This window comes from Anas acuta, chromosome 1 (assembly GCF_963932015.1).
Source record: "Anas acuta chromosome 1, bAnaAcu1.1, whole genome shotgun sequence".
NCBI classification, from domain to species: Eukaryota; Metazoa; Chordata; class Aves; order Anseriformes; family Anatidae; genus Anas; species Anas acuta.
This window is the reverse complement of record NC_088979.1, coordinates 31831226-31856228: the sequence shown is the minus strand read 5'-3', so window position 1 is coordinate 31856228 and position 25003 is coordinate 31831226. Positions and strand designations below refer to the sequence as shown.

At 36.8% G+C, this 25003-nt stretch overlaps 1 protein-coding gene across 2 annotated transcripts in view; it reads right to left on the bottom strand.

Moving 5' to 3' along the window:
* The window catches only part of VWA8 (von Willebrand factor A domain containing 8), a 181831-nt gene that overhangs the window by 26333 nt on the left and 130495 nt on the right, over positions 1-25003 (bottom strand). For both annotated transcript variants that reach the window (XM_068675481.1, XM_068675471.1), the window contains exons 36-37: positions 17441-17522; positions 15459-15663 (exon numbers count right to left, since the gene is read on the bottom strand). In XM_068675481.1, the coding sequence (XP_068531582.1) occupies positions 15459-15663; positions 17441-17522 (287 nt within the window). The remainder of the gene's footprint in view (positions 1-15458; positions 15664-17440; positions 17523-25003) is intronic.

Here is a 25003-nt window from a genome sequence, read left to right as displayed (position 1 = left end):
GAAGGAATATTTTAACAATCTTTTTTTGTTGTTGCTGGATTGCTTGTGTAATTATTATTATTTTTTAAATTACCACACACTTAGAAACTATGTTAAATTAGCAAACTGTAGAGACTTTGGAAAAAACAAACAAACAACAAAGAAACAATAACAACAACAACTTCTGGATATACTCTCTTAGATTTTCTTTGAGCTGTTAGGTAATGGCATTAGTGACTTATCTGTTCTTTCTCCTCATCATCCCTCTCTCCACAGTAGAGTTTCAATGTAATTTTACATATAACAACATCTCTCTACTGTAAAGGTTTTTTTTTTTTTTTATTTTTTTTTTTTTTTTCCTCTAGAAAGTAAAAATTAGATTAGCAGACAAAAAGAATTGAATATATATTTTAGAAATAATAAAACAGTAAATCACTGAGTCTGGACATGAAAGCAAAGGAAGGATGAGGAAAAAAAAGAAAAAAACTTTTGGACAACTTTGTACATTCTTCAGCATGACGTATAAAGAGATGGAAAAGCCATAGATAAGTCACCCCTCTGAGGTTTGAAGGAATTCTTGATGTTAGAACTGTTGGAAAGGTAGATTTAAGGGTGAGGATCCAACACTATTCAGAAGCTGGCAAGCTGAAAGACAGAAAGAAAAATCTACTTTGCCTGGAGTGAGAAGGAAGACAAGAAAAACAAGTATTGGAAACACAGGAAAAGCTCAAATATATTGAAGAAACCTACACTAACTTTTCCAAGCTTGTCTGATTGGAATTTCTAAAACTACTAAGATTTCTCTTACTGTTCTGTTGGGTATCTTCCAAATACATATATAAACTGCTTGCTCAAAAGTTGACCAATCCCCTCCTGCATACTCAACTTCTAAATCTGTTGTAAGATTTCTATCAGTTTTGCTTCTTTCAGTGAAGAGTTTTGACTAGGCTTCTCCTTTTAAGAGAAACTTGTGCATTCTTTATATGCTTTATATGCACTGAAAGGCTTTATTCAGTATTGTGAAGTATCATTTAATGCAGCCTGTTGTGGATATTACAGCTCTGTAAAACAACAGATGAATTCAGTTTAGAAACATTGAGTTTCAGCTATGAGGTAAGGGTCAGAGTAGAATAGCTGGAAAAACAGTGATAGTGCTTTCCTTCTAAGTGCTTTCCTTCTAAGGCTTCCATTTGATTTCCAAAATAACCACCGCTTCCAAAACTCTGCATGCATGTTTTAATTGTGCATTATCTAAAATTGTTTATACATTGGTGATTCATGATTAGAGAAGGAAAGCAATATTCCACCGTGTGTTTGGGCAGGTTCTTCAAGAAGCAGAACTGCCATACTCTGCTAGGACTAGTGATAGGACTAGAGGGAATGGCCTCAAGTTGCAGCAGGGGAGGTTCAGGTTGGAAATGAGGAGACATTTCTGCTCAGAAAAAGCAGTCAGGCATTGAAACAGGTTGCCTAGGGAAGTGCTGGCGTCACCATCCCTGGGGGTGTTCAAGGAAAGGTTGGACGTGGTACCTGGGGACATGGTTTAGCGGGTGACATTGGTGGTAGGGGGATGGTTGGACCAGATGATCTTGGAGGGCTTTTCCAACCTAATGATTCTATGATACAAACGTTACTCTCATCTTACTTTGTAAAGCCCAAGGCCCATGTTTCCAATAATCATCAATGATCTTAGTCCCTGGTTTTCAATCTTCTCCTTTTTTTTAACTCTATTATTTTCTCAGGCACATACACTAGTGGGCAATGGGTGCATTTGAGAGGACTTTGTGGATGGAGACTCTGTAGGTCAAAATCAATGAAACAAACAAACAAACAAAACCTGAGAAGAACAGAAAGATGCTAAAGGTATGGCTTTTACTGAAAGGACAATGGTACAAAGAAAGAGCTCGAAAGAAAAGGAAATGAAGAGAGAATAGCAAATACCAAGAATTGTTAATGCTTTGACTTAATTTTCTGGTCCTGCCCCTTGCTTTATTCACTCCCTACAGCAAAGGCAGTGAGGCATAAATAGATCTTAACACTCATTTTACATTGGACAAGAGATGCACATTATCTGAACTACGTGCTCAATATCAGTTCCTTCTAAGATACATGAACGCACGCCAAACAGCTTTACACGGTTACACTTCATTTGTTTTTTGGATATCACTGGGATTCTAGGAGCCAAATGAATAAGGGTAGCTGATAGAAACAAATTCACTTTGGAAACTAAGTAGTCTTATCATCCTTCATATAATAATGTAAAAAACACAATTAGGCCCAGAGAAGCCAGCTACAGGATTTAATGCACTCAGCAACGCAATGAAACCAGGTGTTTCACATCTGTGTTGCATTTATGCTGAACAGCTATTAAATGCATCCTGACCTGTGACAGGGGTCACCATGAAGAGGAGGCAAAGGTTGGTTGTTTTTTCTAGAATTCAGCTAGCCGAGCAGACTACGGGAATTAAAGGGAATTTATATTTGTACTAACCAAATCTTAAACTATGTTTTGAAGTGGATCTAGAACTACTTTCATGCCACGTAAGCAAACGGGAGATTGCATTTTATTGGATTTTGATGTGAAATAATCCGATTTAATAAATAAACTCTTGGAGAGCAAGGAATCACTGGCATACATCATTGAATGCAAGGCCCAATTTTAATACTTTATTCATCCCTCTGTAAAAGACTGAATTTGTTGAGAATTGCACAGCTGACCCAAATACAACTTGCCTTGCCTCTACAAGATACTGTCACAACTATGGGAAGAAAGGAGCTTGCAATAACCCATTAACAAAAATGTGTGAATTATGAAGAGGCCTGCTGTAGTCTATTATTAAAATGATTATGTCCCACGCTTACATCAGCATTTCATTCCAACATATGCAGTGCTTTCATAATTACATACTTTCTTTTTGAGCTCACAATTCATTTTACTCTCCTACCTTAAAACAAATCTCTCAGGCAGTATGAGTAAAATTGTTCTCAACATTATCAAATTTAGTTTCAGCTGGTTTTGTACAAGAAAGCTTAACAATATTTTAGCACTCAGTGAACTTATTCATGCATTGCAATGAAACTGAGAAAAAATGTCTCTAAAACGAAGCTTCCATACCTCAAGGGCAGTCCCAAGTAGCCTGACTACATATTTCTGTATCTCAGCAAGCATTGGTTGCCCTCAATTTGCTTGTGCCAATAAAACAAACATAATAAAAGAGACAACAGCCAGTCTTCAGCATCTCTGATGACAACAAAATTATTCTATTGGTTGACTTTTTATGAGGTGCTTTCAATAAGCTATTCAAAGTACATCTAGACTGAATATATTTTAATGTTCAAACTTCCCTATTATTAGAATGCTTGTAATAGTGTCTGTCCAATTTAGTCAGCAAAATACAGAATTCAGTATGCCAGTATTTCAGTCCTTCAAATTGCAGTGTTCGTGATCTTCAAGTCTACCACCTTCTCACCGACGCTCTTATGTCCATACATTCTTATCGTTCAAGTCTGTTAAAATAAACTGAAATCTAAAGCACCAGAAATTATCTCTGGGGAAGAGACAGGGAAAGAGATAGCGAATCTCATCTCCTCCTGGATTTTCACACTTGAAACTCTCTCTATTCCTGGGATTTTCATGCAGGAGATATAACCAACAACTTTCAATATTTTAGATGCCCACAGCTCCATTACAGTCTTGTAAGACGTATACTCCCTAAAACAAGGGACAGAGCACGTACTTAGATTTACCAGCTCTCAGAAAAAGAACTCTTGGTTATAGGTTAGGAAATTTCATTGAGACTTTGTAAGCAGAGGTCAGATGAGGTTGAAATTACTTCTAGCTATGAATAGGAAAGTAATAAATGCTTTCAGTAAAATGTGAACTACTTTTTCCTTGATGCAGTCTAGGATGCATCTCTGGTGAAGACTGATTTTTCTGTTGGAGCCATTCCTGTCGCCCTACCCTGCACATGACATGCTGCTTCTGTTCAACACAGTAAATCAGCTAGAGAGTAAATGGCCTTTTAATACAGCAGCTTACTTCAGCATTCTGATTTGGTTAACTTCATTAAAATTCCTGAAAGGCAAAAGACGTGTCAGTGCCTCCCATTCAGGAGTGCTTGCCAGAAAAGCTCCTTTGCAATGTTCTCAGCAACAAAAGCCTGTTTCTGCTTGAGGACTGGTGAAGAAACACTGGTTTCTAATGGAGGAGAGCTCCCTCATGCACAGGGCAACAGAAATTTCCTCTGTTAGTGTGAATGCTCCTGGCACTGCCAGTACTAACTCGTATCTAGTCCCCTTACCCAAGGTACAATGCTTATTTTAATACTCTGGGTACAACTTTTAAAAAGGGAGAAAAACAGGAAAAGTAATTTCAGACTTCCAGACTAACCTCCCACAGATGTAAAGGGATGCAATTTGTACTTTAAAAAAAAAAAAAGGACTACAGTTGTATCCTCAAACCTCCCCAAATTAATTTTTTCTTACCCTATCGGGTAAAACAGACCTGGCCATTCCTTACAGGATTCTGCATCTTCAAAACCGAGATAGATGGACTTACAGCTTAATATAGACTAAACACACACACACAAAAAGGCAGAACATTGTTTACAAAACACAAGCAAGCAAAATCTGCAGTATTTACAGCTATAGAGAATATGTACATAAGAAGATTTAAAAAAAGAAGCTAAGGTGACCAAACAATTATTTTCACAATCACTTGTTAGTAATAATAGTGCATCATTGGATGTTTCTTACTTTTTTGAAAGAAAATAGGAAAAAGAATGTGTGCATTAAGGTAGGAGGTGCAATACAGTTCACTTGACTTAAGTGCTTAGTTTAATGCAAGTTAAGGACATGTGCAATAGATTAATTAGTTACACGATTAGAACATCCAAGGAAAGCAGACAGGTATAGGCAGATTCTAGACTACCTAGATTCCATTCTTCTTTTACTCTTTCCATCATAAAGGGAAAAACCCTGCTGAGATACAAATTTGAAGATAATCACTCTTCTCCTAACATACCTGGTACACAGGGGAAAAGAATGAATGTGCTATTTTGCCTTGTCATTAATATACAGTATTTTAAAACATGTAGTTATAGTCAATGAAGAATATGTACCATTTGCCATTTACATAAGCAATTTCTGAATAAAAAGAAAAAAGAACTCCAGCTCCTTACCTTACATAAATTTAAAAAACATTACAAATAGTATAAAGCAATTAAACTATTGACGTTTTCTTACATGGCATTCTTCCTTCATCAGTACTGTGGACAAAGATTTGTCATATGTCAGGAGATCATGCAGGGAAAGAACCGAATATATCTTATACTTTTGTCCTACAGGTGATTTAAGAGAGACTGATTTGCTCACCAAAATCTGGAAAATCCTTCATCACAACCATACGTTGTTATGAAGGAAGATTGACTTTGCCTGTAACGGAACATGACTATTCTCCAGGTGAAAAAGGCATTAAATAATCCAACCCACAGTGGCTCAAAGGATTAGGAAATGTTTTCCACAGAATGCAGAACATATTTTAGCAGATGTGCAAACGAGTGATTTTCCCTGAAACTAAACCTTTGTTTTGTTTTAGCTTCCTCCCTAAGCCCCATCAACAACCTTAAAACCTCAGCGTTACCCTATGCTTTATTTAACAAGTCACTTCCTTTCCTCCAGTACATTTTTTTTATATCAGGAGTAAATAAATGTACTATTTTCTCAAAGAGTATGTGAAAGCTCCAAATCAAGGAAATCAATGGTTAATCTGCCTGTTTCATGCTGGTTTTGCATTCCATTGTAAAACTGATTCAACCAAAGACAGAAAAAAATCAGATTTATAATTTGTTTATATAAAACAAGCGAGAGAAACACAAAAACAGGCAAAAAAAATTCTAATTGCTTCCACTACTTTTACTTGTACTGTATCATATACAGCTTTTTTCAATGTTCTAAAAGTTAATAGCACAATTTCTATTCATATCAACAATGCAAAATTGAGCCCACAAGCCATCTTTCCACAGAAAAGAATATTCAGTATTAGACAAGAAGACAATAATCATGTATGCAATTCCCTCTGTCTTCAGTTTTATCCTGAAGAGAAAAAACATTAGTGGCACTGCAGTATAAAATACATTTAATAGGCTTTAGTCACTCATTTTGCTTCACTTTTATTTTCTATCTTGTCTGCAAAACTTTGCAAGAATTCAGAATGAACTAATGAAGCTTCATGCATTATCTGACTGCCAGGAACATTTCTTTTGAAAAGTAGCTTTTAAAATTCATACAGGCATCAAACTTTTGTCTCAAATAGCAAAACCACTGAAAGCATTGTAACTTTAATGCAATTTTAGATTTGTAAAATAAAAACAAAATCAACATAAAAAGAACATTATATAGCATGCAGCCACTGCTGATGTAGGTAGGTCTTCACTTGACCTAAATGCTGTCACTCTAAAAATCAGCTCAGAAACTCTGCAGCAGTGGATGCACTACAATCTACTGTCCATGACTGCATACTTTGCGGTTTAAAGGCTGGATAAACTACATGAAGTAATGATAGGCTTTCATATATTTTCTTCTCTATCTAAAAGATCCCCCATTATGTTAACACCTGTGGAAATTCCAGTTTCATCTGTTAGTACTGAAAATTGCCACGTCAATTATTTTCAACTATGAGATCATTTTTAAAGTAAACTACTAAATGTGATCAGAGCAGACAGTGTCTGGCACGGTTATTTACTCCACACCTCCTAACATCAATAAACTTGGAGAACACTGAATTCGATTTCTGGAGTAAATAAACACAACTAGAAAGAAGGGAGAAATGGATTATGGTGACAGTAAGGAATATTCTGACAGAAAATTGCAGGGATATTGCACGGTCAAAACCAAGTTGAAAAAAAAAATACATGTGAAAGCAAAAAAGCTTTATTTTCTACACATCTAGGACTTGTCAAATCTGTCCTTAAGAAGCAGAAATATAACTTATTAAAGATAACTATGTTGTTTTGGGTTCTAAAGGAATATTTAGCATCACCGTAACAGACCAGATGATTTCAATTGTCACAGCATTTGTCCTCACATTAATTAGAGAGCAAGTTTCCTAAGAGCAGAACCATTAGCCTGGCTCTGACAGCAGGATTTCAGTGGCGTTAGGATCTCTAGCATGTAAGTCAGCAATGTGCACTGCTGCAGACTTGGAGATTCAAAGGCTGCTGTGCTGAGGTATTATATTCTTTCCCAAGAGGACTGTGGTCTTTCAGAGGAAGTCCAGGGGAAGAAAGAGGAACTTTGTCCTGGATCAGCCTGCTCTAACAGGAAGCTAAGGTTATTTCCATTCCTCCTCTTTGTCTGTCCACTCTAATTAGGCTGGAAGAGCTTCAGGAAAAGGAATGTATTTTAGAAGCGTTTGCATAGTGCTTCTGACAAGTGCCTCACTCCAGCTGAGGACATTTATATGAGAAAAAGTAGCTGACAGAGAACTGATGACCTTTATCTGAGTTTCTTTTCCCAGCGGAGAATTTTAGGGAGGTGAACTTTTCAAGCTCCATGGGTCCCTGGCTGCTTAGGCTCATGTTTCCCCATACTCAGTGCCTTGTTCCCACTTTGTTAGAATGAATCATGCAGCCCAGGAAAAGGTCACAGAGCTAAACCCACACCGTGCCCTATGCCCGGCAAAAAAGCCCCAAACCCACCCCACTGAGAACTGCAAAAGGGCAATGAACAGCTGGGGCTGGAGTATCTGGGGCTCATGGATCTCAGCACTGCAAACACTTCCAAATTATTTTATAATCCAGTTATTGATTTATAATCCCGTATTTTATAATCCAGTTATTGACTAGGTAACACTATTACCTGCAGGATTTCAAGTTTTTCAGGACCTTGCGCAAGACAGCAGAATGCTGGCATATGGTTATTCTGTATTTATGAAAACACTCCTCTGCGGATGTTTTTCATAATTTACGAAATTTGGACCTATATATTTAAGGTGACCAAAATCACTGTTATTGGCTCACTGATGCCCTCATGTGGCCAGAATAGCCACCTGGTCCACAGCAGAAAAATAAGAACTTGAGGTATTGAGTGGGGTGAGGACCACGCTTGCTGAAGGTTATGCTTTTATCTCAGGTCAGGAACTGCAGTTTTGCCCAGATCAGTCTTAACATCAGCAAAAGGCTGGAGTTTTGTCAAAATGTGCTGAAGTACAATGACATTCTTGAAAAAACAAACAAACAAACAAACAAAAAAACAGCAGTATAAATTAAAGTGGGTGCTGAGCAGTAAATACAAACAAGTTCAGAACACTGAAATTCCTGAATCAATTATACTTAAGATAAACACCCAACCTTAAAAATAAACTTGATCAGGAGACCTTGCATTATCCTAAATTTTCAAGTACAAACTGAAGCCTCAGAAAATCAAAAGAAAAAAGAATGATTTGGATAAAAGCAAAGTATTAATTCCCTTGAAAGGTAAGTCATTGTATGGTTGTGCATGAATAGTTGAGTTGAGTACAAATACAATAAATGAGACTGTTCAGGAAAGGGAGTAAGATGTTTGTTGCTCAAAGATGGCAGAGAATCAGACAACTGGATTTTTTTGGCCTCAGCTCAAAGAAGAGTAAAAGGCATAAGGGAAATCTCCTTCCATTTCTAAGTATCCATTTCCCTAAATCTGTAAGTATTGCTTTGCATATTGAAGATGGGATTTGGATCCAGACTGCAGACACCTAAAGGTAGGGATGTGCCAGGTAAGCCAGGTGTCTGTGCATACCATTACAGTACGTGGTGTTTGAGGAGCTACACGGCTACACAAATGCAGGTGTCTCCTTCAAGGTGAGCTATTCTGGCTCTCTTGGTAATAATGGGAGTGAGTTCAGATGCTTATGGGATGCTTAGCTCAGAAATAGATGCTGAAATGCCTACAGGTCTGGAGCTGGATGCTACTCATCCTTTCTGTTACTCTTCAGCGTTTCTAAGCACACCCAAAGCAACCTACACAAGCTGCTAGTGTATAAGCAGCAATATATGTATATAATGGTGTATAATGTATAATGGTGTATAAGCAATAATGTTTAATTTCCACAACAACTATACAGGGGATTTCCAAAAACAGCTAAGGGAAGTACCCCCACCATATTATGAAAACTCAAAGATAACTACACAAGTTTGCTTTTGTTCCCTAATATCAGTAGGAAATTAAAGAAACAAATCTAACAGTTCTTCAAAAAATCAAGTGAAGCTAGTTCAGGACTAAAAGAACTACTACTTTTTTATCACTTCACTTGGCCCTTGTTCTGGCCATGCAATAAAAAAGTCTAATTGCAAGAATTGTTAATACGCATTACATATTTTTTTTTTTTATTAATTCCTCTGTAGATTTTAATAGACAATGTATTTGTATCACCCTTCCTTCCAGACGGTCTCCAGTATTTCATGATGATTGACCTGAACTGCTCCCTGCTACAATTGGAGGCCAGTCCAGCTGTGTAGCATAGGGATTCCTAGGTCTTTTTCCTAAACTGCTCTGAAAACTCTTCCCCTAAATACACTTCCAGTTCTTGTTTATTATGAAATACGTCCTGAAGTCCTGAAGGACTGTGAAGTTATGGTAATCCCTTGAAATAATTCTAATTTAAGAGAGTCAAAGTGCAGGTATGACATCTGGGCATATGTAAATATATATATGCATGTGAACACACATCTAACACCATGATTGTGTTTCTTCCAACTTCATCTTACATTTTTTTGCATTATGATGATCACTGTAACAATGCACTCAGCTTCAGATCCAGTTCAACTCAGGCTTTACTTGTAGTCTAGGTAGGATAGGAACACATTTTAAATACATTTCTAATGATATCCCATAAAAGCTACTACTCAACATTTGCCTTTGCTCTCATCATGTTTAAAGACAAACTGATGGATTGCAAAAGAAACTGCTACTGAGGGCTGTTGAACTCATTAAAATGCTGTTTTTAGCAAAAAGTTCTTGCATCAAGGATGGTATGAGCAGTTAGATACATGAAAAAAAACCACACATTATTTTTTTTTTTAGTTATTGTTGATAAATATACATTGCACTTTTAAATTACTGACATGAACGATATGTTTGTCTTCTAGCTGTTCACAGGACATCGAATAACTTATGTGTTCTGTTATCATTTTTGACTGCAGCTATAAGACTGCAAAGACAGCCACCTCAATCTGAGAAAAAACTCTCTATATTGCATTTCTTGAGCTTTGCTGAATACATCTATACATGTCTCAGCTAAGCATGTTTCAACCTTGAGCTATAGAGAGTTGACATCTGTTTTCTTAGGTGGCTGCACTGCATTTATATGCAACTTCTTGTCCAACCTAAGGTATTTCTGTAGTGAATGCAGCATTCAAGGACATTTTAAATACTCAGCTTATCAACACGGTTATAAAGAATGTTTATATATTTGTATGGGTGTTCTGCAATTATCCCACCTCTGACAGTGCATCACAGATGTGCAGTGTGAACCTGAACAGGTCATCTGCCTTTGTTATGTTTCAGGTCCCTCCTCTGTAAAGCAATGATAACAATTATGGGCTCCAGATGTTACAAGAATTAGGTATTTAAATGTTTAGGGGTGGCTAATGGTAAAGTATAAGGGATTGTGAAATAATTTTCTTCACCTCTCCCTTTAGCTAGGCAGTAGGATTCAGGCCTTGTGAAAATACTGTGTAAGCAAAATGTTAACTACTCACAGCAGGAACCAGAAGTATACACATCTAGCTACTGCAAAAAGGAATCTCATTTTAAAATAAATGCACTCATTTCTGACAGAAAACTGCTCTTTCAGTCAGTTCCCCAGGGCAGATGATCTTGAATGAAATCTCCCAGAACCTCTGTCTACAGGCTTCCTTACTCTTAAATACATTTCATTCATGTATTCTTTCAGTGCCAAAGCCTGAAAAATATCCAAAATACATCCAAGCCATGTTGAGCCGTCCACCACTAGGACCTGTTTGAACAAAATAATTCTGGGCCAGTACTCCTTGAATTTATACACAGTACTGCAGAACTGTCACTAGTGCATTTGTCATTCAAACCACTGGTGAGAAGCAAAGATTTTTTCTTATTTATGGATTTTTCTGAATTCATTCAGAAAAGGCATCTTTCAGAAAAACATCTAAGGCTTATGATGCTGTGAACTACAGTGTGACTTAACTGCTCAGTTGCTTTTGCTGGAGAATCAACAGATCAGGTCAAGTCACAAAAGCAATGAGTTAAAAAAGGTGGGGACATTTCCAGGCGTCTTGTTCAAATCAGGTCTTGGAATCAAGGAGTTGTGCAACCACTGAAGTCCTTAGGCCTTCATATATAGCCACAAATGGCAGAGAACTGCAATTTCAAAAACTCATCTCATATATGTCACAGGTTCTGCATCTGTTGCAGGTTCCATGAATATACCAGGCCAGGCTGGATGGGGCTCTGAGCAACCTGGTCTAGTGGGAGGTGTCCCTACTCATGGCAGGGGAGTTGGAATTAATACCAACCCAAACTATTCTATATCAAATAGCAGAAATATATATATATAAAAAAAAAGTAAAACAAAACTCTAAGAAATCCCAGATCACAACTTTTTTTTTTTTTTTTTTTTTTTGATCAATCAGATCACTTCTTTGTACAGTGTTGGACTGAAATAACAAGAGATTAACCCAACTTTGGGATGTCATTTTGCATGGTGATATTGTCTAGAACAAAATTACAGAAAGGATTGTCAATAAAGTTGTGATTCCATTCTGAGGTTCAGATAAACATCATTACATCATTAAATTCATTACAGTCCAACTCTTCTATTCTTGACCAAGTACATTTTTATGCATTCAACAGGTTTGGGTTTGTCCTGAGACTTTTGAAAACCATGGCATTCTGAATTTGATCTTTACATAGCATAAAGAGAGAATTAAGTGGAATGAATACAAAATAAATGGTTTTGCTGTTAATCACGTGTAAATGAAAAAAACATTTAATTGCAGAGATTTCAGGTGCCTAAAGGGCACGATTCTTTACTATCTATTGCAATCTCTCAAAATGATCCATTTTTTCATTATTTTTATATAACCATTGTACTCTACCTAGATTAGACACAACAGTAAATAACGCTTACTGGAAAACAATGGCCAAACTATATCAGAATTTAATCAGTGTTTTCTATCAATACGCCTTTGATGTATAACACAAGCTTATTGAAGTCTGCCTATTACCATGAAGCTTTGAGAGGAAGATTTTAAAACTTATTTGTCTTTCAAATTCTTTTCAGATATTTGATAATGATATGACCTTGTTTTCCAAGAACACCAAACAGTGAAAAAGCTCAACAATTTATGGATTTCAAGTAAAGTTCATAACTTCAGAGAATCCAGTGTTTTATTTATATATTGTATTTTAGGCACTGCAATGCAATCACTTCAGACACTGTACTCATTCTCTGAGTTTAAAACTTCAATAAATGAAGACAATTTCTGACCAACCTGTACAAGTAAAAATTAATATAAACCTAAACCATATTTCCAAAAACTATTTTTGTAGCCTGAAGACTTCAACAGTTTGAACTCTGCTGAGTGTATCAACAACACAAAACAAATGTTGACTAGTTTGAAGACTGCCGTGACATTATATCACGGGAGCCTAATTACTGAGTGTAAGTGGAACAGCTGTTCGTTTTCCTCTGTTTCATTGCTTATGTACATACAGCCTGTTTCTGAGATCTAATGTGTTTGTGAAAGACAAAATGCAACCCTAGAAGATAGTACTAGTAGTTCAACCTGAAAACTGGTTGAAAATTTGTTTCCAGTTCTTTGCACCTAAATTTTTATTGAAAGCCCTGTAATCCACTTTTCTTTCAAACGTCGGGAAGCTTTGGAAAGATTTTGTGTATTTTTCCAGAACAGTGGTTCCCAATCATCTCGACAAGTCTCACATGTTAGTGTAAGAACATCACTGTGAAAGTGTGGATGTTGGGCTAATAAGCTTTGCTAAGCCTGTATTACCTTTGTGGGATGCATCAACAGTAGCTGCTAGGGAACAGCAATTCGTCAGGGGCAATGCATTTTAGTGAGAAGAGAAACACTGACAATTCTCTGGAGTCAGCTTATGCTACAAAATTGGGAATGATAGGTTTAGTTCAGGAATTAGAGATGCCTCATTATACCCCCAGATACTTAACATGAATCTGAGCATGAAACACTATACAGAAGAACGTGATTTTCATACTCTTGAATGAATGGAGCTGCAGCTGTATGCAGATGCAAAACACCTTGATTCTGTAAACATGAGGATCAGGAAATATTTAGTTGCAGCTTTCTTAGTAAAGTAATTGTCACTAGAACAGGAGACACTTGAGTTCTTGCTAAGCTTACCTTACAGAGGGAATCTACGTGAATATATTTTCAAGCTAACAGAATCCTTTCATTTCTAGAAATGAATGCTTCAATAAAGTACTGCTTCTATGTCAAGTACTGCTTCTATTTCATTCAGTTGAAAAATGGACTTAAGAGGGAAAGCCTTCATCTTCAAACAGCAAAGTGTTGTTTCCACAACAACTACATACCTATTATCTTATCAGAGAAGTGCATAAAATAAAAGGTAAGAATTTATTGCTTATTGCTCTGAAACGCCTTGGTAAAAAGTTTCTTAGGTCTCATTATCTTTCCACTTAAGCAAAGTGTCTACAGTAAAGAAACAGAAGTTAGTGATAATTGTGTAAGTTCAAAGAGCATATAGAAGGCTTTGTTTCAGCCCTTTAGTTCAAATCAAATAATATGCCTTTTTGAATTCTGACAAACCACCCACTTGAGCTATATATATCCTGTATTTACAGAGGGAAGAAGACAGATATACTAAGAAGACTTTACTTTGTAGCTACCAAATACAGACTGTCAGGAGAGAGAAATCCTACTACAAATCTGGATTGCTTTATGACTGCAGGAAAACCTCTGAAGCTTTTTGTAAAATGGTTACTTGACATTACTAGCTAAATAACTTAAAATTTTCTTATGACACGTAACTTTCCAAGCCTATATTCTCTAGTATTTAGTTGGCTATGATTGACAGTACAATAATACTGTTGGATAAGATTACAACTGTTATTCAAAAAGTTAAAAAAAAAAAAAAAAAGAGAGAGAGAAAAAAATATCAAAACAAGTAAAGCTCTTAACTTTTCCTCCTATCTTTTCATTTCTACTAGCCAACTTTATCAGTCAGGCCAAATTGGGCTGGTGTAAACTGATTATATCTGACCATAAGATGGTGCTAACGCTACTACATAGGCAATAAAAAAATGCACTTATAAAGCAACAAGCAACCACACAAATGTGCTTCTGGATAACAGTTTCCTTTTCTCGTGACTTTTACAAGAGACATTTGCTGATGTCCAATAACAAGAACACGCCAGCTCTTGCACAAGCTTCTATAACTGCAGAACATCCTGTAGAAAGGGAGCTCAGTGTGGGAAAAGAAAGTGAAAGAAGAGCTGTTTTCTGACTAACAAATCTCATTCACACTTGGGATAGCTTGATACCTTGTAAACAATGGTATAGAGAGATTATTTTAGAGATGATTAATTCAATTTTATTCAATTCCATTAATTCCATTAACATTCCATGTTAATGTACAGTGAAAGTGACTATAAAAATTTATGAAACAGAAATAACTCCAGTTGTAGATAAAGGATCTCCTTAGCCAAAAATAGGCAAGCCCTCCCTAAAGCACACTCTAGTTCTCAAAGTAAGAATGATACCTTTCCCTGTCACTAACAGAAATTAAAGATGTAATTGAAAAGTCCTGATTTTTCTCTTTGTGTAGCCATGGTGATCCTACACATTAGGCAGTACATTAATGCGCATGTATACATGCACACACAGCATACATGTACATGCAGTGTATTTTCAATATCTACCTAAATATTCATACCAAAATCCTTGTAACTCTTCTACCCCTTCTACCAATTTTCAAAATCTGCCAAAGGCAATACTCTGAACTCAAGGCATCTTTCCACCTACATGTATGTTTCAAGGTTCTTCTTTAAAGTACTTCTTTAAAGTATGAATGCAATGTTGTTTTTTTTTTCCAACTATTTGAACTCTAGAAAAGTATATGCTTCCCTTAAACATTAATTTCACTATTCTGAAAGTTGCAGTTAAAAATCAGCATGAGATAAAGAATTAATTTACATGTAAATGTACTGGAATTTGGCAAAAATACAAACACTGCAAGACAAAGAGAATTTCAGTAACCATAATTACAGGGGTCACAAATAAGCTTTCTAATTAGCTATTGTGTGGGTTGCTTTTTTTTTTCAGTGAAGACATCTATTCAGTTTTTCTTACAGGCATATTTCTACTTAATGTTTTTCTACACTGCACTCCCTTGACCCCTCTCCTGACTGAAAACTTGTTTACATCATTTTATTAGATGTTTTTCACTTCAGCTTTGTGAACACCTACCTGCACAGGTCGACCATCCTCTTGTCCGATCATGTTCCTCCAGTCCTGCAGCGAGCGCTGGAGGCTGTCAAGTCCTGTCTCCCAAAGCCTCACACCACCGCCCATGTCCACACTAACCAAGCCTACTTTGCCCAGAGGTGCCAACAGGGCATCAGCATCTGAGATCTTAGACAGCCAAGATGTATATGGAGAAAGAGATCCTGAGCTGAAAAACAAGAGAAAGTGTGATCAATCTTGAAGTTGCAATTAAAAATAGGGTGAACATTTCTTTAGTTAAGGTGCAATTACATGAAATAGTACCCTCACTTCATGACAGACCCTAACTAAGCCCTGCAGATCTTTTATATGAAAGATTCCACCTACTGAAATTGGGTATGACTGGAAGATACCTATTCACAAAAGCAGTGTAAAAGACCAGGCCAAAAGGGAACACATTGCCTAGTCCACTGTTGTATTTCATCTGTCTGAAGAAAGTTACTCTTTACAAAAAAATAAAAAGAACATGAGAAAATTAAAAATGTGTTATAAAAAAATACAAAACTAAAAAAGATACAGGAAAGAACATGACCTAGGCACTAAGGAAAACATCTCTGCACCAACTAATACCTCTCTTTAACAAGAGCTTTAACAAGTGCTTTAATGAAAGAAGAAAATTTAAACACTTATTTAAAGATGGCACAGCTTTATGTGCAGAGAATCTTAGCACTGTTATAAACAGTCAACTGACAGGCAAAAACTTACTGCTGAAATGGGGGTCTAATAGCTACATAACAGGAAAGGAAACTGGTTAAAGCAGGAAAGATTATTTGCACTTTTTCACTACTAGTAGTCACACACATAATAACTTGCAAATTCCATTAATTAATACTACAATTCATAATTTAGACGAGCAAGAAAACAGTTACTTATACACCTCGAAGACTGAAATTATCATGAACTAATTCAACTGAAGAAGAGTTACCTTAGCATTTGACCAGGATAACTATGCCAGGAGGAAAGGTTTTTAGGTTTTAGCTTAGAATTATTCATCTATATGAAGTCACTTTACTTATCTGTTCCTAATAGAGTACATTTTTTTAATCTGAAATTCTGCTCAGATTTATTTTGTAATAAGGAGCTTAAATCCTAATACAAGGTTAAGGGTCATGATGTTGAAGTTTAGTTTTGTACTTTCCAATAACGTCTCAGTGTGGAAAAAAGGTGTGATTTTCTACTATTTCTCTGACGTGGTTTTCATGTTTTCTTTAAACATGGACATTTAAGAATGCCATTTAAAACAAAAAACTTCACTATAGTTGAAAATGACAACTTGTAACCAAAATATAGATATAAGTAGCAAAATACTTGCAAATATGCTCTATAATGGTGAGAGATAGGTATTAAAACTATACAGAAACCATATCTTTTGGCTACCTGTATGTATTGTACAAGACACTTGTTTACAATGCAAGATAGTTGTGCGTGAAAGAATGTGTATGTTCAAAACGAAGATCTAAAACATAAACAAGCTCAAGTTATTTTCCACGTTACTTTATATTGGACCTTGATTCCTGGTTTACTGACACCTAGTACTGGATCATTCTGCCTGTTAGACCTGAAAGATTAAAAAAAAAAAAAAAAAAAAAAAAAAAAAAGGAAAGGAAAAAAAAGCTAGAAAATAGCAAAACAAGATGAAAAAGGGTAGGAGATAAAGTGGGTGAAGACAGGTAATAAGCAAAGGGTATGGAATTGAAATCTGAAGATAAAGCTGCTTTTCATATTTACTAATGAACTGTCACATTTTCATTGGTATCATGTAGAAAACAGAAAACTTTTGACAAAAATATGCTGCAATAGTTGCATTATTTTACAAGGTACGTGTGAATTTCTTTCACCTTCCACATCACAAGAAATAATTGCTTGTTCTGAAGTAATATGGCAGACTAAATTCTGTTTAATCTTCCTGTAAGGCACAGGCTTCTCTAATCAATAAAATAACTTACCTCGGAATAGCAATGTATTTGATTTTCTTTGAGTTAAGATCTGTTACTTCTAAGTATCCAGCAGCTTGTGGAGGAGTGACATCTGAAAACAAACAAATGTTATTTTCCTGCTGCATGATTAACTGGTTATTGCATTTGCATTTAGTAGATTAAGTTTAGGCATTTCATTATACAGTACCTGTCAGAAAATGATAAACTTTTACATTCAACATAGGATTATGACTTGCAAACACCGAGCCATGTTACTATTATGATAGTGAGCATCTAGACAGCCAAATTATGAAAGAACAATGTATTTGTATAGCAAACGTAAAAATTACACATAAATATAGTCCTACTCACAAAAGCACTAATCAGGCATTACTGCAATCCTTAATTCACAGCTTTTATCTGTCACTGAAGATAATGTCAGCTGTACATCTGTCTCAAAAAGCATATTGAGGAACATTTCAAAACATTGTACTTTTAATTCTCACTTGAAAATTTCTCAGTAATATTAAACTAAATGTTGCTGCCTGAAATTGAATCAGTTAGATTCTCAATATGCAAAGGTTTTATAAGTTCACAGTTAACAACTCTAGACTATCAGGCATTTACTATCCCATTTTTGAGAGAGTATAGATAACACTATGGTTTCTCTCTCAGAAACAAATGTGTGTGCTTGCTTGCCTATGTTGGCTCTTGCAAACATGTGAGTACACTCTTCCTGGGCTCAGAAGTGGCTTCCAGTTAAAGCTGGCTTTCATCTACCTGGAGTAAATTAAGTAACTAAAGTTTTTCAGAACAGAAACCACAAGACTGAATTACACTGCATGGCATGGGTACAAAATATTATTGTCACTAGATGAAAGCAAGTCTAGATTTCCTTCTGAAACAACATACCTTTCAGCTCCTTGAAATGAAGGAGAGCTGATGTTACCTGCAGAAGTGTTGGTGCTTGCATACAGCACACAGAAAGACCAGTAAGATCAGCGATATAAGGGGACCTAACGTTCAAATGAGTATAAAGAACAACCCACAGGAGCACATCATACATATCTACAATACCTATGTATCTACAGTATGCACATTTACAGTAGTTTATCTGCTGAATTTACTCACGTTTTGTAAAAATGTAAATATAAAACACATTGAAAGTAGAGAAAAAATCTGATAAAATATATATTTGTAGGCCACAGAGCATTCTGTCTAGAGCATTTTGTCTAGATTTTGTCATTTTTAAAAAATGTGCTCTCTTTTTGGGTGGTAATGGAGAATAAGATACAATTTAAAAATTCCAGTGAAGATCTAGAACATGTAGATGTGCTAACTGGAAAAGGTAGAACTATAGGACAAGAATTAAAGAATAACATAATAAATTAGAGAGAGAACATAAATCAACCAAATCAAATTGCAAGTTAAAGGATTGAAGAGTATGAAGCTGAAGAAAAGGTAATTAAATGTTTAAATTCAATCCAGACCCCTAAACTGCAGTCAAAGATCTATGATGAACAACGTACATAGTACATAGATGCTATGATGCTGCCAGAGCATGAGAACAAAACACAGGCTTTATAATAATATGAACATTAGATCTAAATAAATGCAATTTTCTTCCCTCCTGATGAACACGGAGGGAGTAAAATAGTTATGCCCAGCTCATCAAATTAAAATGTAGACACACAAGACCCAGGGATGACAAAGAGGTTAGCACAGATGGGCTGTAAGGACAAATTTAAGGAATTACTTTTATTTTTGGCTCCCAAAGAGAAGATTACAGGAAATAAAACACATGTACCATAATATCTTAAATATTCTTATAAAGGGAGAAGTATTATGCTGATTGAGCGGAGGTGCCATGAAGTATTCAGATTCATTTACAGCAAAACAGGCTGGATACTAGGTAAAGCCTTTATTATCCAAGGAGGGTGAAGCATTGCAATAGGCCAGTCAGGGAAGCTTTAGAATCTCTTTCAAATTAAGTTTTTAAGATAAATGCTAGAAAAACATTAGTCAAGAAGAGTCTAAACATGTAATATCCTGTTCCTCTACAAATAGGTAGGCCAGATGACGTGCTGAGGTTATTCCTGTAATTGTGTTGCATTATTTCATTCCAGTTACTGTCACACTAGTAGAGATACACGCTCAGTAACAGATTGTTATTTTATATTCATATATGGGAAGAGCTGAGAATCCAAGTAAATATTTGCTCTTAAGAAGCCCTCATTTCTATAGCCTTGTTTTTAGAATAAACATTAATTCTTAGTTGTTGGATTCTGCCATGAACTCTTGTCTAAGTTTACATTTTGTGGCCATACATCTATTTGGCAGTCTTTGGGGAAATTATTACTTGTTATGGTTTCTTTTCAAACATAACAATTACCCTAGTTTACGGTTCCGATAAAACATAAAGGAAATGATTTCTTTGCTTGTTATTCCTAGAACAGTTTTGGTAATACAGATTGGAGTGCACCAGAGTTTGGCTGAGCACTTTGAATTATTAATAGAAATGGAAGGCCGTGTGCCAGAACTGACCAGTTATCCAAGAAGATGAGAAAGAAAGCCTGACAGAGAAGCAAGCTGAAGCCAGAATACAGAACAACTTCTCAGAGGCAACATTAATGCAAGAATTTCAAGGGACTGCCACATGCTCAGTTTTGTGTGATAGGACGCCTTTGTTTCACTGTGTCATCTCCTATGAAAGGATACAGAGGTTTACGAGCAAAGCCTTACACAACTCCTGTAGGTAAATAGCCACAGGTTTCCAAAGCAGAAACACCAGCACAGGAAAATCATTGAACGTCTGAAGTTCTCCCCATGAATTGTGTGGCACAATTCAGGATTAAGCAACACAGAACCTCCAAGGGTCCCAGACCGTATGTTACGCAGCTACTGGTAGCAGTTAGATGTATGCTCAACTAAATATTCTGTCAACCGGTGAGGGGCAAACTCCAGAAGAAACAGTAGCCCAGCAGAGGGGGCTGCAAATATCAAATAGTCACAGTAAGGACTAGTACCTAATAATCTCACCTTCCAAGAGAGCACATGAATGCATGTCTCCTTTCTGTTACCCCTTTTTTCTTGGAAAGATTTTGGATTCATGCTGTAACAACAGCAATCCTAGGTCCCTCCAATCTAGTGTCCTGACTCCAGTGTAGCTAGATGCTTGAAAAGAGTAAGAACCATGGGCAAGCACACACAGGTTATTTTCCTCAAGTCACCAACCAGTTCCAATTCAGGGGCTTCTTGAGCTGGATGTGCTGTCTCTATTTTTATGTCTTCTTAGTAACATACCATGAGTTTTCCCATGAATCCATGTTTCAGCATTCACAACATCCTTTGGCAAATGGTTTCACAGGTTGATTCCCTACTATGTGAAGAACCAACTCTTTTCTTTTGCTTTGATGAAGTTTCTACTATCAGTGTCTGCCTGCTAACTCTGGTACCAAGTATAAAAATTATTCATTCTTCCACATCTCCATGCCATACATGTTCTTGTAGAACTCCACCATATGCCTCTTTATTGTCCTGTCTCAAAATTCAGGAGATTTGTCTGATGCAATTTTGGTCTTTTCTGCCCTTTTCTGAACTTTTTCCATTTCAGGTATCACCCATCTTGAGATGGAGGACCACAACCGTATACAATTAAGGATGTATAGATTTACACAACAGTGCAATTTTTTTTTTTTTTTTTGGCCTCCATTCCTCCCCTAATAATTCTCAGTATCTGATTTGCTTTTTTGACTGCTACTGAGATTTGGACTATTTTAATAAAAGTATCATGACTCCAAAATCATGCTCCTGAGATGCAATGATCTACTCATTTCACATGTAATGATCAGCCCATCATTTTAGACGTAGAATTTAGACTTCTTTTCTTCCTTCATGTACATTATACTTATCTACACTGAATTTCATCTGCCATTTTTATTGCATGGTCAGCATTGCATGTCCTGTAATCCTCCATAATTCTTTATTCTTTGAATAATAACCAGTACCATCAGCAAACGTTATCACCTCATTGTTCATTCATTTTTCTTTTTTTTTTTTTCATGACTACACTGAGCAGCACAGATCTCTGTAGGACTCCATGTATAGCTTCCTTTCCACTAGAAAAAAATGACCATTAACAGATAAATGGAAAATGTCTGAAATCTTGAAAAAAAGGTGATCGAATAGAATACCTAGAGTCTTGCTTGGGTCTAATTTAATTGTATCAGTAAGGTCATATTAAACATGATTCAGTTAAGATCAATTTTGGCAATTCATAAATTCAAACATGATTTAGAAAAGAAAAATCAATGATAATGATCTTCAAGATGGCCTTGAATCTTTCAACTCAAATTGCCATAAAGCACTTCACTACCTATAATGCATTAAAATGTCTATAAATCTAAAGGCATCAATCACTATTCATAAGCATATATCACACCACAGTTGAGGAAAAAAAGTTAACATCTTGTTCAGCTGATATACATGAAATTGTTCAGCCACACAGAAGCCAATTCTCAGACAGAGAACCTGTTCAGTTCATTCATATCCAGTCTTCAAAAAGGACATCCTCTGTTTTTTAATTATATTTATCCAGTGTTATAAAGTGCTAATTTACAACAGCAACTTAAAAGACTTAAAAATGATGGTGTCAATTACAGCTTCTCATTTGGAAACACTGAATCTCTCCCTCACCCTCAAATTAATAAACTAATTGAAAAAAAGCTCAGAAAATTTAACTTCCGAACTTTTCTACCATCCACATCAGGTTTTATTGTTGTTTTTACATGTGAAGGCCTTAAAAAAAATGACTCAGTCTGATCCTTCAGTACTTTATAAAGTGTGATGAGATTAGTTCCAAGACTGTCATGCTAACTATAACTAACATTTTAAGTAAATTCTAAACTTTTTAAAAGCTAACCTTTTCTTTGCAAATGTAGGCAACTTTAATTTTCCGTCCTGTTTATATCTTTGTCTTTGCTTCTTTAGCCAAAGACTAAAAGACTTGGACTGCTTCTCTAGAACTTCTAGAGCTTAGACAGATAAAGAAAGACTATTGGAAGCGAAGTTGGGTGAGATGGGTGGACTACAGAGATGCTGTTTGCCATTGGAGAGTGAAAATTTGTGCAGACAAAGCTCAATTAGAGTTGAAGCCAGCCATTATTGTGGGGAAAAATAAAAAAGGCTTTTAAAAATATGTTAACAGCAAAAGGAGGACAAGAGATAACATTGGTCCATTATATAATGAGGATGCTCACCACACAAGTAGGGACACAGACAAAGCAGAAGCATTTAATGCTTTCTTTGCCTCTGTCTTCAGCATTGATGCTGGGTCCTGGGACCCCCAGAACCCTGAGCTGAAGGACCATGACTGTGGAAACAATAAACTCCCAGTCAACTCTGACCTTGTGCAGGATTTGCTGCTCCATCTGGATGCAAACATCTATGGTGCCCAATGGGATTCATCCCAGGGTACTCAAAGAGCTGGCTGATGTCATCACAAGACCTCTCTTGATTCATTTTCAACAGTTTTGGGAATCTGGAGAGATCCCTGTCAACTGGAAACTGGCAAATATTGTCCCAAATTTCAAAGGCTCCATTTTGGGGCCAGTTCTTTTCAATGTTTTCATAAATGACCTGAAGGCAGGACTTGGAGATACACTAAGGAAGTTTATACTAAGTAAGGATTTGCAGAGAAATCTTGACACATCAGAGGGATGGAAAATCTCCAACTGCATGAAATTTAAGAACAAGTGCCAGATTCTGCACCTGGAAGGGGCAACCGGGGACATACACACAGACTGGGGGATGAGATGCTGGAGAGCAGCCCCATGGAAAGGAACAAGGGGGTTCTGATTGATGGAAAGTTGAACATGAGCCAACAGGGTGCCTTGGGAGCCAGGAGGGTCAACCATATTCTGGGGGGCACCAAGCACAGCATTGCTAACTGGTCAAGGGAAGGGATTGTTCTGCTCTGCTCTGCACAGGTGCAGCCTTCACCTTGAGTATTGTGTGTGGTTTTGGGTACCACAATGTAGGAAGAACATAAAACTATTAAAGAGTGTCCAAAGGAGGGCAACAAAGATGATGAAGGATCTGGAGGGCAAGATGTGTGAGGAGCAGCTGAAATCACTGGGATTGTTCCACCTAAGAAGAAGAGGCTGAGGAGAGGCCTCATGGCAGCCTGCAGCTTCCTCATGAGGGGAGTGGAGGTGCTGAGCTCTGCTCTCTGGTGCCCAGTGTGAGGACATGAGGGAACAGCATGAAGATGCATCAGGGGAGGTTCAGATTAGGAAAAGGTTCTTTACTGAAAGGGTAGTCAAGCACTGGAATGGGTTCGCCAGGGAAGTGGTCATGGCATCAAGCCTGCTGGAGTTCAAGATGCCTTTGGACAATGATCTCAGAAATATGGTTTGATTTTTGGGTGGTCCTGTGTGGCGCCAGGAGTTGGAGATGATGATCCCTGTGTCTCCCTTCCAACTTGGGATATTCTATGATTCTATGATTCAAATAAATGTTTGCAGACAATTACTTTTCTACTCTTTTAAAACAATAAATAAAAGGGTTTCTCTACACAGGGAAGTTAATCTTTGTTAAGTGAGAGCAGATATATTAGATCATTTATTTTGGAAAAGCAAGTTAATTTGGAATAAAGCATTTATTCTGGGAGAGAGAGTTCACACAGTACAAAGCAGGAATAGATTCTTGCACTGATGTATTCAAAAAAATCTGCCCTTCTACCATATAGAAATGGTTTGGGGGTTTCTTTTTTGATAGTGATTTTCCCTTGGAGACCTTTGCAAAACTCATGAATACTGTTACTTAGCACTAATCAGCAGATATTTAGGTATTGGCTGAATAAGCTAAAGATACAATGGTAACAGAAAACTTGTGGCAGCACAAAAACGTCTGAAGGTCTGTACTCTACACCTGTCTTACAAGTGATGGCTTTGCTATATGTGAATGTTGCTCATTGACTTGTACATGAGAAGTAAAATAAAAATGTGTCTCTTCAGATTGGAGAAAAGGTAGGTGCAACTGCAGTTTACAGTCATGTAGGTGATGTTCAAGATGAATGCAGACTTGTTATTCACCCAACCCTGCCGTGCTAGAATGTGAAGCACTCGATAAACCTTGTTAGGAGACCGGTTCATGACAGAGAGTAGTGAACTTGCGAACTTGCTGTGGAGACACACAAGTTCAAAAAGGGACCAGACAAATTTGTGCACAATGGGTCCATAAAAGAAGATTTAGAGGGTAAGGCAGGGATGTACTCTGCAGCATCCCTAATAAAACAACAATGAATGGTGAGATCTAAAGTATGAAAGGAAAGAAACAAAAGTGCCTGGCTCACATGCATTCTCTAAATAACCTTTCCTGCTGGCCGTGCTAGAAACAGAGCCAGGGTCTGTCTTCAAGCTGAGCGAGATGGATGATTGGTTTGACAAATATGGCATGTCTTACAATTGTGCATCCGAGCAAAGGTTGCAAAGCTGATTGCTGAACTGGAACAATCACATTCCTGTAGATGGTTCCCAGTGTGGGCAAAATGAGAACCCATCTGCTGGCATATTCACAGTGTAGGTAGCCTGT